The 15,647-nt window shown below is 37.0% G+C and overlaps 1 protein-coding gene across 5 annotated transcripts in view; it reads left to right on the top strand.

Annotated features, from left to right (window-relative positions):
• Positions 1 to 15,647, top strand: part of KLHL32 (kelch like family member 32) — a 129,487-nt gene that overhangs the window by 45,691 nt on the left and 68,149 nt on the right. For 4 of the 5 annotated variants that reach the window (XM_040598860.1, XM_040598861.1, XM_040598859.1 and 1 more), the window contains one exon: positions 11,217 to 11,324. In XM_040598860.1, the coding sequence (XP_040454794.1) occupies positions 11,217 to 11,324 (108 nt within the window). Of the gene's footprint in view, positions 1 to 11,216; positions 11,402 to 15,647 lie in introns of those variants that run through there. The other variant, XM_040598862.1, reaches the window with a different exon arrangement.

Here is a 15,647-nt window from a genome sequence, read left to right as displayed (position 1 = left end):
TGCTCCACTGGAATCATCACTCACTGTGAAAACTGGACTGCTTCTTCCTTATTCACCGGTTTATGTATTCAGTTGCTTAACTACCCTTGCTTCTGTGTTCTCTCTTGCCTAGTTTGCCTTCAAAGCCTTTGAAAGCCTTTATCAAATGCTTTTTGTCAATCCACTTTGTGGAAAAGTAATGATTAGAGCTCAGCATAACATACTTTTCACCAGTAGGCAGCTATTACTGTTGTATGTGTAAAACATATACTGTTTCCATGTATAAAACCAACTTTATATTTGTGCATGTGTGCAAAAATCAAATTACCATCTTCTTAAACATGTGGAGCATTCTCAGCTACTGATGAAAGAATCTGGCCTTCTAAGGTCATAGGGTATCAGCTATACAAATAGGTAATAAATGTACAGAAAACCCATTTGAAATGAAAGTTACTAAATATTAGGACATCTTATGAAATGTCCAACTGTATTTTCGGAAGCTCTCATACCTGGCACTTAAGGATCTACCTTGCCAGTGCCAGAGTTAATTTCAAGCATGAAGGAGTAGGTGTCAAACCTATAGAATTTATGAGAATAAATAGATGTCATCGTGGTCTGTTAGTTTGGAGGGTGGTGGTTTGTTGGAGATGAAGAAAGAGGCAGAGGATAAATGAGCACACTCAGATGTCGACTGCTAAAAATAAAATGAGATGATTTTTATAGAGGCATCTGTTTCAGAGGAGATAGCTGATGGATGGCAGAGCTCAGCTGATGATGAAAGCTACTATGACAAATGACTACAATATTAACACAAGCTTGGTTAATCAAGTAATTATTTTATTTAGCAAATTGTTAGTGTTTAATTACTTCTGTAGGTTTTAACAGTAAAATAATGTGGAAAACCAAAGGAAAATGGTCAGTGTGCTGGTTTTATTCTTTGGCCCTTGTATAAAACAATTTACTAAATACGTGGGTGGGAATTAAGGGTGGTACTTTAGCAAAATTATGCTATAATTATAACAGAAACCAGGATTAACACTCATAATGGAAAATAGGATTGTTTTAAAAGATATGAAGGTTATCTAGTTCAAACCCTCATAAAATGAACCATGTCAAATTTCAGCATTAGGCTTCTCACGTAACTAGTATGCCTTTGCAGTTACACTGCAGAATAAAGGTACTTGCCGTAGTTTACTATTGGTTGGAACATCTGGATGTCAGTGTCTAAGCCTTGCTGTACAATTATTTATTTATAGCCTGTATGTACAGAGGTGGGAAACTTGTCTTGATGGTACTGTATGAAGGATGCTTTTAAAAATAAGCCCCATAACAGTGTCAAAATTTTGATCGTGGTTTTTCCTGCAAGAAGAAATCAGAAGAAGCTTTGCTACCCTAAATGAAACATATTGTGGTAGTTAAAGTGCTAGTTAAGAGCTAACAGACTTTTATTCCAATTTTGGGCTTGCTTTTGATATCACTTGCTAAAGTCATCAAAGGACATGAACAATAGGCTTATGCATTTGCTGGGAAGCATTAAACCAATTTAAGCCAAAATTTGCAAATGTGACTCATGCTTTTCTGTGCTTGCCTGGAGATGCTGGGAAAAAAATCTGGTTTTAGTTGTGCTTCTCCCCTTATATTCCAAAAGGCAGGCCTGCTTAAGAGTGACTGTTATTAGGATAGCCTGTACATTACTGCAAATTTACTCACTGCTTTGCATGGTGCTGTACTTACAATTCAGTTTTCTTGCTTCTGCTACAATGGAAGCAATAATTTTGGTATTCAGGACTACCTGTGATGACTCAATCATTTTGAAAAATTGGAAGTAATAAGACTACTGTATCTGTACTAGTTCCCTGTTATTTTTTTTTTTTTATTCTGATACGGTGTTGCACATGAAGATTATAGAATTATTTGTTTCTATAGCACAACTTGGACTACTTTTAAATATAGATCTTTAAAGTGATAATGCAGCAACTCATTAGGAGTAGTATGCTACACTGTCCTTTTTCCTTGTGTCTTAAATTGTGTTTGTACATCTAAGCAAAAATCTGGGGAAGGCACATTGCACTGACTATTAAACTCTGACTATCAAAACATGAATCGGGTTTGATGCAGGTTCAGCCAAGTGTGTAACTTGTTAGCAACAAACGCTTATATTGTTTTCTGTTTTGACTGGCACTGAAGACCCTGTGCCTTGTTACAACCAAGAAAATTACTTTGTTCTTGCCGGGTTACTCCCCAAAAAATATGCGCTATACAAACCAGAAGAAATGTCACATCCTTAGGTCCTCTGTAGGGTAGCTCTTTGCTTCAGTTTTCATTACTTATTTCTAAAATCCGAAGAAAGCGATATCTTTCTGTATTAACAGTGCAATGGAACAAGTGCATTGCATATATCCTTGATTCGGTAAGCTCTTAGAGGCTGTGTAATCACGTATCACTGTGTGACACTGATGTGCTATAGAAACACCAAAGGTTCAGTGGAATCTGCTTTGCTAACAGTAATATTTGAGACTTCATACTGTGCATAAAATTGTATATTTTGCTGCTCAGTTTTTCCTTTATTTCTTCTTATTTCTTTAACTATATTCTGAAGGGAATTATTGAAGTTTAAGAACTACGAATGATAGCTGACCTTTTCATTTTACAGGATTCACTTTAGTTGCTTGGCAAATACTTAAAAAACAATATTTAGTTAGATTTCATTGAGCAGGTGAATTACTGCAGGCTCAGTTATCAGTGATTGACGTTATGTGACATTTTCTGGGGGAATTTATATAGAACTTCTCAGAAGATTCATGTAATGAGCTTCTTAATCATATTTCATGCAGTTGGTATTGATGGATATGTTTTTCAGTGTGCAAGAGACTCCAGAGGACATGGCTGATGATTGATTTAGGATAGACAGGCTTAAATTGGGAGGAAACCAAAGCAAAAATGTAACATGCTAGTTACGAGAAGGAAAAACCACATTTTTACATGCAGTAAGGACACATTCACATACTGAGTATTTGGGTAAGTATACATACCTAGAACATAGCTGATATTTGATGTGGACATTGTCATCTGTCACAGTAGTATTTTTATTCCTGTTAATACATTCTGAATATATATATTCTTTTTTATTGTGGTAGGTGTAAACAGCAAAGAAGAAATAATACTGCTTATGTAAGGAAGGATTAGAACATGAAGTTAAGAACACCTAAAGGTTAATTCAGGAGTAGTACAACACAGATTAAATTATAATTTATTTATTTAATATTACTGTTACACGAACAATGAGTCACTATTTTTAGTACAAACTGCAAAAAAGAATGTTTTGGCCTGAAAGAGTTTATAGTTCAGATTGATAAGATAGTCTCAGGACCGGATACTTAGAAGTTTTAGTGACCTAGTCTTTGCTGTGAGGGTGGTGAGGCACAGGAACAGGTTGCCCACAGAAGCTGTGGATGCCCCATCCCTGGAATGTTCAAGGCTGGGCTGGATGGGGCTTTGAGCAACCTGGTCTAGTGGGAGGTGTCCCTGCCCGTGGCAGGGGGTTGGAACTAGAGGATCTTTAAGGTCCCTTCCAACCCAAACCATTCTATGATTCTATGATAGGCTTAGGTCCCAAATCAGAAAAAAATGCATTACTGAGCTGTTTTTTGATGCCAGACTGATACTGATGTCAGTAAGATTTATGGCAGGCTTAAAATTACACGTGCAATAAAAAAATCGTGAGGTATCACATCATGACTGAGTTCCCTGAGCAGCGTAGGAAATGGATCCAAGATGTCTGAAGTGTTAGTATACTTTCTTCATAGCTTTTCTGATGCATGAGATGAGAAGTACAATCAATTTTCTGTAAAGAAAAAGATGTGAAACAGGTGAATATAGAAGTAAGTGCATGTACTGTGGGAAGTGAATTTGAATAAAACACTGCACTTAATGAAGAGGCCTGTCTATCTTAAAATAATTTTAAAAAGAACTCAAGAAATATCATTGTGGAATTCTGGAGGCAGAAATTGAAGATGACAGTTCTGCTCTTCAAAAACAGTAAAACAATGCTAGATAGTGTTAGTACTGTAAAAATTCAGTATAAGAAGAGAAATAGCTAAGGAAAACCTTTGCAGTTTCATTGATCAGTTCTTTACCAATTAGTTTACTAGATAGACAGGATAGATGTTGACTCACTTTCAAAATTTGAGGGGTTTTTTTTTCAGCTATAGGGGTGTGTATATATATATTTCTTCTTCAGACACATTTCTTAATTGGGTGGGAAAAAGTTAGTTAAATAGTTAGCATGACAACCATACGAGTTGTTCGGGCATTTTAATTTTTTCCTATAGAGCTCAGCCTCAGTAATAAGAGGCTGTGTGGGAGGGCATACCTAAAATTTAATTTATGGTAGGACAGATAAGGATTTTTTTCCCATAACATTTGACCAGAGCACTTACAATATAGTTGGTAATTAGTAGGAAGAGTAGGAGTGAGTTTTTAACAGAGCTCTACAGTGACTTAGAGATGAGGAAGCTCATGCGCGTTGAGCTTAACTTGTTATTTCATCTTGACTTCCTGGGTGTTCATCTTTTCGAGTGTGCCGTGATGAAAGGAACTACAAAAATGCTGCTTCGCTCTGTGCCAGCTTTCCACTCTCCCTAGCTGGTGGTGATTGTGATGAAGTGCAGCAAATGCTTATGTGCTTTACAGTAGAGAATGTGTCAGATTCCCAGTCAGCCACAGAACAATAGCTGAAGGTAAAGGCAGGCTCTTGCACATCAGTTGCAAAAACTTTCAACTACCAGTTAGTCAAGGATGAAAGGTGACAGGGTAAGCTGAGTGGGAGGTGGGCTGAGCTGATATATTTGCACTGTGTTGTACAAAACAAGTTGGCCTTGCTGAAACCCTATGGACATCATGTGACTGCAGCTTTAATGGGGGTGATTCTAAAGTATCCCAGGACTGTATTGTTGTGCTTGCTATCTGCTGCTAAGTCTGTGCTCGAACAAGAATTTGTGGAGGTCACAGCTATGCATTGGTGGGGAGGTCCAAACATTCATTTTGAATTGTAGTGGACTTAGAACTAGGGCTGCTGATAGTTATCAAAACAATGCCTGAGAAAGCAGAGGGAGGAAATTTGGAAACGTTGCTCTTTGACTTGCTGTAGATTGCTGTAGTAGGCTCAGCTTACTTGCTGGTTTTTGAAGGATTAGATTTCTTTTGAAAGTTACATTTAGAGTTGAATCAAAGAAAAAGAGATGATTATCACAATCTTGCTGAGGGAACTTTGAGATATTTTGGAGGTAATTGCTATGTGCGGGAACCAGGTACTTCAGTCCCAGAAGTGCCAGGGTATTTCTTGGAGGCAGTAATTTAAATGGTCATTTGCTCATCTCCCATTTGGAACATATTGGAAAAGTCAGCTAGGGGCTGCTGTAGCTGGAGTAAGGGATGAGCATAAGGTCAGGATGGGCAAACTGAAATCATTTTGTGTGGCTTCAGCCTCTCATAATTGGTGATCTGTAACTTTTTAAAGACCCATTCACCTAAGGCTTTTAAAACAGAATTTACTTCATGAGTTCAGAGAAGTGAAAGAAAACTCTAGTTCTTATGCATAGTAATTTGTCATAGGAAACAAATTTACATGAGCAAACATTTCTCAATTTATTGTTGCTGTCACTGTAGCTTTCATTCCAGAAACACTAATCTTCAGTTCTTCTGTTCTAAAATGAATACACTAAAAGTAATTCACTCTTATCTCCTCCAACTTTCATCCTTCCGTTCACTTAACCCTTTACTCTTAGGATTAAAGTTTTCACATATTTTAGGCATCTAAGCTAAGCTGTGTTTAGGCTTCCTCTACAGTTAGAGTAGAAAAGGTATTTAATCTCACCAAGTTCTATAAATTCGTGTCAAAACATGCTTATTTCTATTTATTGATTACCCAGAAAAGACCTACCTTTGTTATACAGCTACCTGACTTCAGTTACTGTTACTACAGGCCCTGATGACAGTTTCCTTTTCTCTCAAGTTTCTAGTTACGTTACCAATTTCCCTTATATCCAGTGTTTACCCAAGGTATCTTATTATTGTTTATTTATTGACTTTATTATTTTCCTTTAAATATCTCTTAAATGTTAAACAGGTTTCGTGCTGATATAAGTTAGAGTCCAGTGGTTAACTTTAGTTTTCAATTTATTTTTTAATTCCCAGCAGAAAGCTTATAAAAGCTCAATAGTAAGACTTCCAGTTTGTTTCCCCAGGTCATATCAGTAAGTTACTGATAATTTTTGTCACTATATTTTTTTAAAAGCATAACCATTTGTTCTTTTTATATCCATTTACCTGTCTCCTGAGGCTGCATATATTTTGATTCTATTTCTTGCCTTTAAAAGGCCACTAAGTTGCATGGAATTCACTGAAAGAGTTTAGTTGTGTGAAATACTGTATAAGTTGGTTATGTTGTTTTGTGACAATTTAGTGTTTGCTATGCCTGACTTGGCTGTAAGATTGATGTGTACAAATGAGAATGAGCTCATTACTCTCATGGATATGGAACATCTGAGTAAGAAAGAAAATGACTCAAAGACAATGATTTCGTACTTCACCATTGTGACAGTGTGCAATTTGTATTTTGGGGATTTTGAATATCATCTTGTGTTTCTAGGACCCTGGTGTCTGTTCTTAAAGTTGTATGTTGTGAAGGAGTCTGTGTATATTGCTGCAATGCTGCCCGAGTGATAAAATTAATGCATTTAGACTTTTGTCTCATTTATATTTATGTACAGGAATACATCTTTTTGATTTGGTGGTATTTTACACTCATCTTCCATTTTGCTGTTTAAAGCTAAGCAACAGCAGAAACTGAGCGTGGAAAGTCAGAACCAGTGACTGTGCTAAGCATCTTTTAGGCTGTTCTGCCCAGTTACACCATATCTGATCACATCTGAGCCTGGTCTCTTTGTGTGCCATTCAGTTTTGAGCTCTTGTTGTCTTTTGTGTTCTATGTTTGCAGAAGAAACCATTTTATAAATGTACCTTTGGCTGCTGAGGGCAAAGTAGCAAAACTGCATGCAGATGTGATGTGTATTAAACTCCCACTAACTTGCCAAATTACTTTGAAGTCAAATTTTCAAGAGTCAGAGTTATTTTATGCTTTGATTATTTTTATCCAAGGATTATATGCTTCATTTTCTTTTTCCTTTGGGAATAGTTCTCTAGCTCTATTTCAGGCCAAGATTAGAAGAACAGCGGAGGGTTGATTCCTCCCTTCCTGCTCTTTTTACAGCTAATAAAGTGTCTGCCTGCCCCACAAAATTGAGGCCATCCTATTCTGTAGCTTCTTAAGTAAGTGTGAGCTCAGGTGGAATTCCACAAATGGAATATATCCATTTATGACAAAATGTTGAAACCTCAATTTTGGAGCAGTTGCCACAGAATGTCATTGTGTTTACATTTCTTTTGGGGAATTGGTTTACTTAAAATCTTGACTAAAGCAGCAGAATTTAAACAATTGCTTTATTTCCCACAACATTGGCTCTTTGACTTATTGGATGGCAGAACGAGATCTGGATATTTAAAGGCACTGAAGAAAAGATCCATCTTCTCCGAAGTGGGCTTTATTGTAGAGGGGATCTTTGGTTGACATATTGGCAACTTGTACTGCCCACTCTCATGAAGCTCTTGGAGGAGGTGAGGCATTTTCCAAGAGATTTTATTTTGTCCAAGCAGAAGTATTTAAAAGTAAAGCATGATATATTAGCATTGTTGATTGAAATTAATAAATAAAACAATTAACATTTCATACTTAGCCAAATTTGGTAACTTTTCTGGTATATTTGACTTTGAATTGTGCACTGTTCCAAATATTTTATATTTTCATTGTTTTTCTTGTCTGTCACTTTTACATCCACTTGCGATGTTTATCTTACTGCTTTGTTTTTAATGTACCCAAGGGAAAAATAAAGTAGGCTACTAACCTTGCATTAAAAGCATGACTGATAGATCTATTTAAGCTCACAAAACCTCAGAATGTTTTCAGAGATGCATCTGAAATTGGAGTTTGACAGCCCAACTGTAACTCATTCTCCAGGTACTCGTGAACTCTCAAGCCAGAATTTAATGATCCATATGTTTCTGCAGTTGAAACTACAATATTCAAGTACAGTAGTGGAAATTAAAGACTGAGTTTGAGCTTAATTTCTGCATATAATTGAATATTTTTTTTTTCATACTGGATTAAACCTTTAACCTATCAGGCTGAGAAGGAAATTTGCCTGCTGGTGAAAGCAGTGTGGGTCACTGAGCAGCGCTGGGTTCATCTGTGTGGGAGACTACTTCCCTGGAGGCTAATCCAGTTCGGCTGAATGTGAACTGTCTGAGGACCGTTGCAGACCTGATCTTTTGATCAAATTCTTTGGCCTTGCCCCCTGAAAAACAAATGTGGTTTGTACTCAGTATCAAAATACTATTACTCAATACAGAATACTAAAAGGAATAGTATGAGAGAAAATTAACTCCATATAGCAGGTGGAGCGCAAAGCCATAGTCCTGTGGCTTACTGGCAGCGACGGTTCTGATTAGCCTACTGCACTGTGAGACCTGTACTAGTAAATAAGATGGATGAGGGCTTGTTTTGTGGCCCTAAAGGTGACTGGCACAGCATGGCTTGTGTCCATATGGCTAAACCTCCTCTCCTCTGCAAACAAACTGGCTGTATCTGTGCTGTCTATTTGGAACAGCCACGGCTTGAGTTGACCCCTGAACCATAGCCTGGTCATCGCCAGGGAGAGTGCTAGTGGGCAGGGGGTTGGAGCTCTGCTGGAGGCTGTGTTTGTTTAAATGCTGTGCATAATTACGGACAATGACTGACTTAGTGGCCTGATCCTGCTGAGTTTACAAAGTTGGGTGTAGTAATAAACCCTGTGTAACAACCATGTTAGAATCTCTGTGATAAAATAGGCTAGTCACCTAAAGGTCAAGTTAGTAAGCCTACAAAGGAAAACTCCCCAGATTCTTCACAGAAGTGATTGGTGGTGTACAGATGAGGTTCAGTTAAGTGTTTCTTTCTATCTGTAAGCTTAATCCATTGTGTGGGACATCAGCCCCTTGATCAGAACAGAAACTTTATTAGTAACCGTGCTGTGTTTTGATGGTTCCTATGTACAGGTAGGTAGTGTCAGACAGGCGCTGTAGCACAGTCAGAGAATAGAGAGCACACACTCACTTGTGTCTCTGAGCATTTCCAGCCTTTCTGCAGGCAGGCTGCGATGGAACTGAGTGCACAGAAGGCGTGCAAATCTACCCCTGTGTAGACAGGTGTAGCTTTAAGACCTTACTCTCTTTACTCTGGAACTGGTGTGTGAAAGGGCTGTTACCCAAAAAGTTTAGTAGTTAGTGAATTTCTGAGAAGTTTCTCTTCCAGAAACAACCTGCATGTCTGCTTTTGCAAGGAGCAGGTAGCTGATGGTTCCTTGCAGCTCCTGGCAAGCCCTGAAGCCTCACAGTAGCTGTTAGAGCTCATTTGATACATCTAAATCACAATGAAATGTCCAACTGATTATATTTGTAATGGAATTAGAAAAGCATCTGAATTTGTTAGATTATATTTTTTTTTTATATCAAGGTGTATTTCATGACTGCGTCTTACTACATTTGTTTGATAAACCTTTTAAACTCTTTGATGCTGCTTTTCTGTTGCCAGTTTGGAAGAAGCCCTGATATCACTTTATTGAAACAGAAATTGCAAAAATACAAGGAGTGACCATGTGTTAGATGCTGGTCTTCCTTATACTGGATGATTTCCAGGCAACAGATTTATGCCAAATTATGCTGTTTTAATGATGAAAATACTAACATTTTCAGAAGAAATTACTTATTTCCAGGAAACACTCAGCTCCTGAAAGAAGCACCTGCATCTAGGTAAAAGCGATGTGCGAAGCTGTTAGGAGGGTAGGGCTTTTTTTCCTTTAAATCCGGCAGTGCTTGGTGGACAAGTTGCACATATGAATTCCAGTGTGCTTGTTGACTGCTTCAGCTTCTGCAGGTATCAGCTACAGCAGAGACAGAGGTAGCAGAGGGTGTTTGTACAAAGTGCTTCTTTACTAGAGTCCTCCAAGGTGAAGTTTGGAAGTCTCCATAGAGGCATTAAGCTTGGCAGAAAACCTACTGGGGCTAAGTTTAGGCTCTCTTTAGTAATGACAGATGGTAGAACTATTCAGGTTATTTGTTCACAGTTTACTGTCTAAAGACTGTGAGCGGTATATTTTGTTAAAAAAAAAAAAAAAGGGGGGGTCTGCGACAAAAAATGGAGAATGGAAGGGGGAGGGAAGGAGTGATAAGTAGGGGTACTACAGTGAGAGTGCCAGCTGGGAGGGAAGAGTGAGGGGCAAAGACACAATATCTGTTTAATAGAGATGGGAAGAATGTCTGTTTAACACAGTTGGGAATAGTAAGGTTCTTACAAGGATCCAGAGACTGAGGAACGTTGCTTCAGTCCAGGGAGGCACTAGAGACTGATGATCTAGAAAACAAGATTGGATAAAAGGGACAGTTGCTCCCTCAGTGTTATTTTTAAGGAAGTTCCGTAGCATCTTGCTAATCCTCAGTTTATTGATCTGAGAAACTGCGGCAATAACAAGTAAGGGGCGGTTGTAAGTTTAGGTGACTGCATCTCCATCCTTCCTCCTCATTCAATAACTTGAGTATTAAATTGTTCTCATTCCAGGCTGAGATGCTTATTTGGAAAGGGTTGTTTATAAAGATGGTGCGTGAACTGTCCCTTCTTCTCGTAGAAGTAATTGTGTGTGGCTTATTGTTCCATCCTATACATAATGATACTATACATAAATATTATTTCTAGCGATGCTTGTGTAGATTTTTTTCCAGTCTAGCTCTTATCTTTTTTTTTTTTTTATTGAATGATGTCTTATTGCGTGACTGTTCTCATTGATTTTACCAGAATTAGTCAGTTAAGAAGTATATACATGGGCCAAAGGGATTTGTTTCAGTTTTTCCAGAATAAGTTTTTGTATTTCCTTATTGACAAAAGGACTTAGTTGCAAGATTGATTGCTATGGGGTTAGTACTGAAAATTTGGTATAGATCTCATTCTACCTCATAAATCTGTTGCTATTTAGAATTCTTATCCAAGTTAAAACAAAGGTTAGTGAAGGTGGAAAAATCAATCCTCCTCTTCTTGGACCTTCACTGGGCATTGTTTTTAATGGTTAATAACATTTCTTTTCTTTCCGTAGGCAATGTTCAGTCTCTGCATGGTTGAAAGCGAAGCTGATGAGGTGAATTTGCATGGTGTCACAAGCCTTGGTTTAAAACAAGCACTGGACTTTGCATATACTGGACAGGTATTGTACAGTTCTTCAAATTAAGACACACAAACAAAAGCAAACGGCAATAAAAACTGAAGATGACCTTTACAGAGGTACTAGAAATTATTTTTTTGTGCACTGCCCAGTAACAAGGTCTTTTAATTTAACAGATCCTACTTTTCATATATTGGTGTGTGTTTGGGTTTTGGTGGTGTTTTTTTTTTTTTTTTTAAATTTTCTTTAGAGGGGTTGTCTAATAAAAACATTGTTTATATGCATTGTTGCCAGGTAGTGAACCATGTAGGACTTGTATGACCCTTTTACGGTGGCCTGGCTGTTCATAAAAACTTAATGTGAGTTGATTCTGCAAGCTAAATTAAATGTAAAGAAAGGGAAAATACTCTCAGTATTTTCCTAATAATGAATACTTATAAACTTTGCTGTGTTTGATAACTTATATAATTGAAGGGAACAGTAGTCATCCCCTGGACGGATGCAGTCCAAGCATCTTATTAAATGCTTATAGGTACTATACATTTTAATTGTAACACTTTTTATGATAGCAGGTTATGTATCACATTATGTTACTCCAGAAAATGCAGAGTGATGCTGCTCTTACCTCTGCCCCTCGCCAAAAAAAAAAAAAGGGGAAAAAAAAGACCTGCCATATCTCTGCAGTGCATGCTTGGACAGTGTTGCTGTATGACTGTGTCTCAGTTCAGAGTTCATGGATAGTGAGCTCAGAACACCCAGCTTTTTTTGCTTTGGACTCTAAGATTCTAGATAACCAAACTATTTCTGGACATATTGCTACAACAATTGAATTAATTAAATTATATTTGTTTATTACTTAATTTTGAAAAGGAAAGCTTAAATCCATATTGCATTATCCTGGAAGAGTTTTGGGGTTGTACAAATTTAAGGCATCTTCTTCCATACTGTGGACTGAGTATATGGCCATAGGGTTTTTTTTGGTTGGTTTGTTTGTTTGTTTTTCCAAAGGGAATTAAATAGAAATAAGGAAAGAAACTTTTAAAACCTGTTTTAAAGGAGTCTTTTTTTGTCACCAGCCCACACAACAGTTATACATTAGCATTGGCCTTAGAGATTAGCACTTGAAATTTCTGTGTGTCTGCTTTTATGGAAAGTATACCTTATGCAAAGATTTCTTTGATATAAATGAGACAGATTCTGTGCTATATTACTGAATTGGCTGAAGATCTCAGTACATGACTTGTCATTGGTATGCTTTTTGTTCTTTCAGTTGAAAGTTTTGATAGATAAAATTGAACGTTTCCTGTGCTGTTGAGCACTTGTATTATTTTAGTAATTTGAAACTATAGGTCAATTATTCTGAAGAGAGAACTCTTGTTGCTAAATGGGAGTATCTTTTGAGAAGATGGGTTGTAATTGATTTCTATTTTACCCATTCCATCTGCTGTGAATAAAGGTATACTCCCATATCTTTCAGCACAATTCAAAGTCTAAAAAAAGCTATGTAAAATATGTAGAGAACCTTGAAAGGCTGGATTTAGCATTTATGTAAGCCTACAATCCACCCCACGTTGTTTCCAGGATAGTATCCTCAGCTCCCTAGTAAAATATGTGCCTTCTACTCTTGATCCTTTAGAGACTTCTGAGTCTTTCATTTTCAGGTATAATCTACTTGGAATAAATGAGTGGGCTTCTTGAGTTAAATATAGATGTGCATATATGTACAGTTGCTTATATATATAAGTGATTATATGGCAAAGTTTGCTGTCGCATCCATCAAATACACGAAGTGCTACTTTGAAGCACAGAGAAATGGGAAGCGTTCTGTAGGATTTCTCTTACAAAAATGCCTTTGAAGCATAACTCAGTGATATGAGCATCTGAGAATTAGCAGTGTCGAATTTTCCCTTTTGTCCTTGAAATTCTTTTCTGGCACTGGGTTTATATGTATTGAGCGTTGCTTATGTACTGACTCAGGCTGACAGAATCTGGGTGAATGTTTCAAGGTAGTGAGTGGGAGTAATCCACAAAGGCTGTTAATGAATAACTGGATTACTGCATGCTTACATCAGAGAGAGTTCTGAAAACAGTCATCTTTAGTTTGGTCTTCAAACATTTTCTAATTTTAAACCACAAACAAACAAAATATTTCTTACCAACCCAAAACTCACTTGTGCTAATAACAACCTTTTATTGCTCTGAAAATGTAGGTATCAAGACATAATCTGATGTGCCTTTTAAAAGTCGAAACCATGAACTCTTTTTCTGCTCTCTTTTGCTACCCCTCCCCCCCCCCCCCCCCTTTTTTTTTTTGTTTGTTTGTTTAACCTGTTTGGCCAAAATGTTGGTCAAAAAAAATTGCTGTTTCTTTAGGTAACACCGTGGAACTCACAACAGTGTAGGGACAATCCTAAGGTATCCATGTGTAAACAGATAAATATTTAGTTTCAGCTTTCTTCTCTTTATTTCTTTAACTTTACTAAATTTACATTCACTTGGAAGTGTAGTAACTCAAATGTAACTTTCTGTGTAAAATAATATATTGGAGACATCTGGTGGAAATATGTAATATTGCATGATGGCAATATTTGATGCCTGCAGTTTTTGAAACTTTTCAAAACTAGGAAATTAAAATTTTGGCATGACATTGCAATCTGAAATTAAAGTAATCCTTGCTTCTTTTTTTTGTTGTGGGTTTTTTTTTGTGTTGGTTTATTAAATATGCTTGCAGAGTTAACATACAAACTTCATCCTCCTGTCTACTGAGGCAGACAGTGCTTTATCCTAATTACTGCTGGAAATATTTTGCTTTTAAGGGAAGATCGATTGCTCAATAGAAGACAGGATTGTTGTAAAACTCAATATCATAATTCAAACTGAATTAATCTATTTCTATGGTCCCTAATCATCACAAAGAAAGAAATGTTTGAATAGAAATAAATAAAAACTAAGAAAGAGAACAGCAGCAGAATTTGGTTTTATTCTACGCATGAAGGCTCTCAGTAATCCTCTAATAATGAAATCCTTGGCAAAAAAAGTCTTAAATACATTTACTCTTGGCCGTAGGCATTTTACCCTGTAATCCTCATACAAAGAATTCAGAGATGCAACTCCCTTCCTGTTGTAGTTGACTCTTCCTATTGCAGCTGATGTATCCTTTCTTCATAAAAGGGCTTTCGGGTAATTTTCACTTTTACTTCACAGCTGGCAGCAATAAGGCCAGGCCAGAGCCTCAGGGACTACTCACCCCTCCTCCTCACAGGGGGATTTTACAAGTGTCAGGTGTGCAGTGGAAGGGAGATGGATGAAGTAAAATTGGTACAGGAACTGTATATTCTAGATTATTAATATTGAAAAACAGTTTTTCATGCAGAGTTTGGAGCTCACAATTTCTTCTGTCAGTCTTAACCACTGGGTTAGTGAGTTACAGGCACTGTTACTTGCTCTTTTTGACTTTTTTTTTTTTTGCTTTGAACTCTTCTGTTACCAAGAAACAGTCCCATTTGGAGGGATGGGATAGCCCCTCTATAGGCCACTGTATCTGGGTGGCAAGTCACTCATCATTACAAGAAAAGCTGCTTTTGATCAAAAGAAAACCTTTGGGCATTTGAAGTTACAGTGCTGAAAACAGGCTCTTATAAACTGTCAAGTGCTGTGAGACTAAAATGGTTTGAACTGCAACTTTGAGGCTCCTCATTTTAGATGAGGCTCTTGCATTCCTCCTCAACGTAGGTCCAGCAAACTATATGATTTCTGTTGATCTCATATTTATGTAAAATCCAAGTGATACCATCATTTGAATCAGCTGACAGGCACTGAGGTATAGTTTTAAGAAAGAAGAATTGTGCAAGAACACTGGATTTAATTTACTTTAGATGATTGCGATCCTAATTCAACAAAAATACGAATACATAGTGGGAGTCCTATGTATACTGACATGCTTCGCTGACTTGGATCTTTCTTCTTTCTATATTATGTTCTATCATATGTCTTTAGTCTATGGTAATGAAAATATTTTGCCTTTAGATATAATTTTGAGGACCTCAAAAACATTCAAAAGCAAGTAATTTGCTGTCCTTACTTTGTTGTATCATAGACAGGAAGTTATTTTGGGAGAAAATAACTTTCCAAAGACAACAGCTTTATTAGGGCATAATTCCAAGTTCTCCTGACCAAGTCCTGTTTTCCAAACTGGCTAGTCTCTCTTTTCTTTTTCTAAACCGTAATGTTTTGTGTCTGTATGAATAGAAATGAAGTTGTCGTCTTAAAAATACAAAATTCTTCTCAATTGTCAAAGTTGAAAAGAGTCAGTAAGCAGCCCTTATATAAGAGATGTTTTATGTTCATCTCTTTCTCCAAAAGTAA

Source organism: Falco naumanni, chromosome 6 (assembly GCF_017639655.2).
Source record: "Falco naumanni isolate bFalNau1 chromosome 6, bFalNau1.pat, whole genome shotgun sequence".
Taxonomy (NCBI): domain Eukaryota; kingdom Metazoa; phylum Chordata; class Aves; order Falconiformes; family Falconidae; genus Falco; species Falco naumanni.
This window is presented reverse-complemented; position numbering and strand designations above follow the sequence as displayed.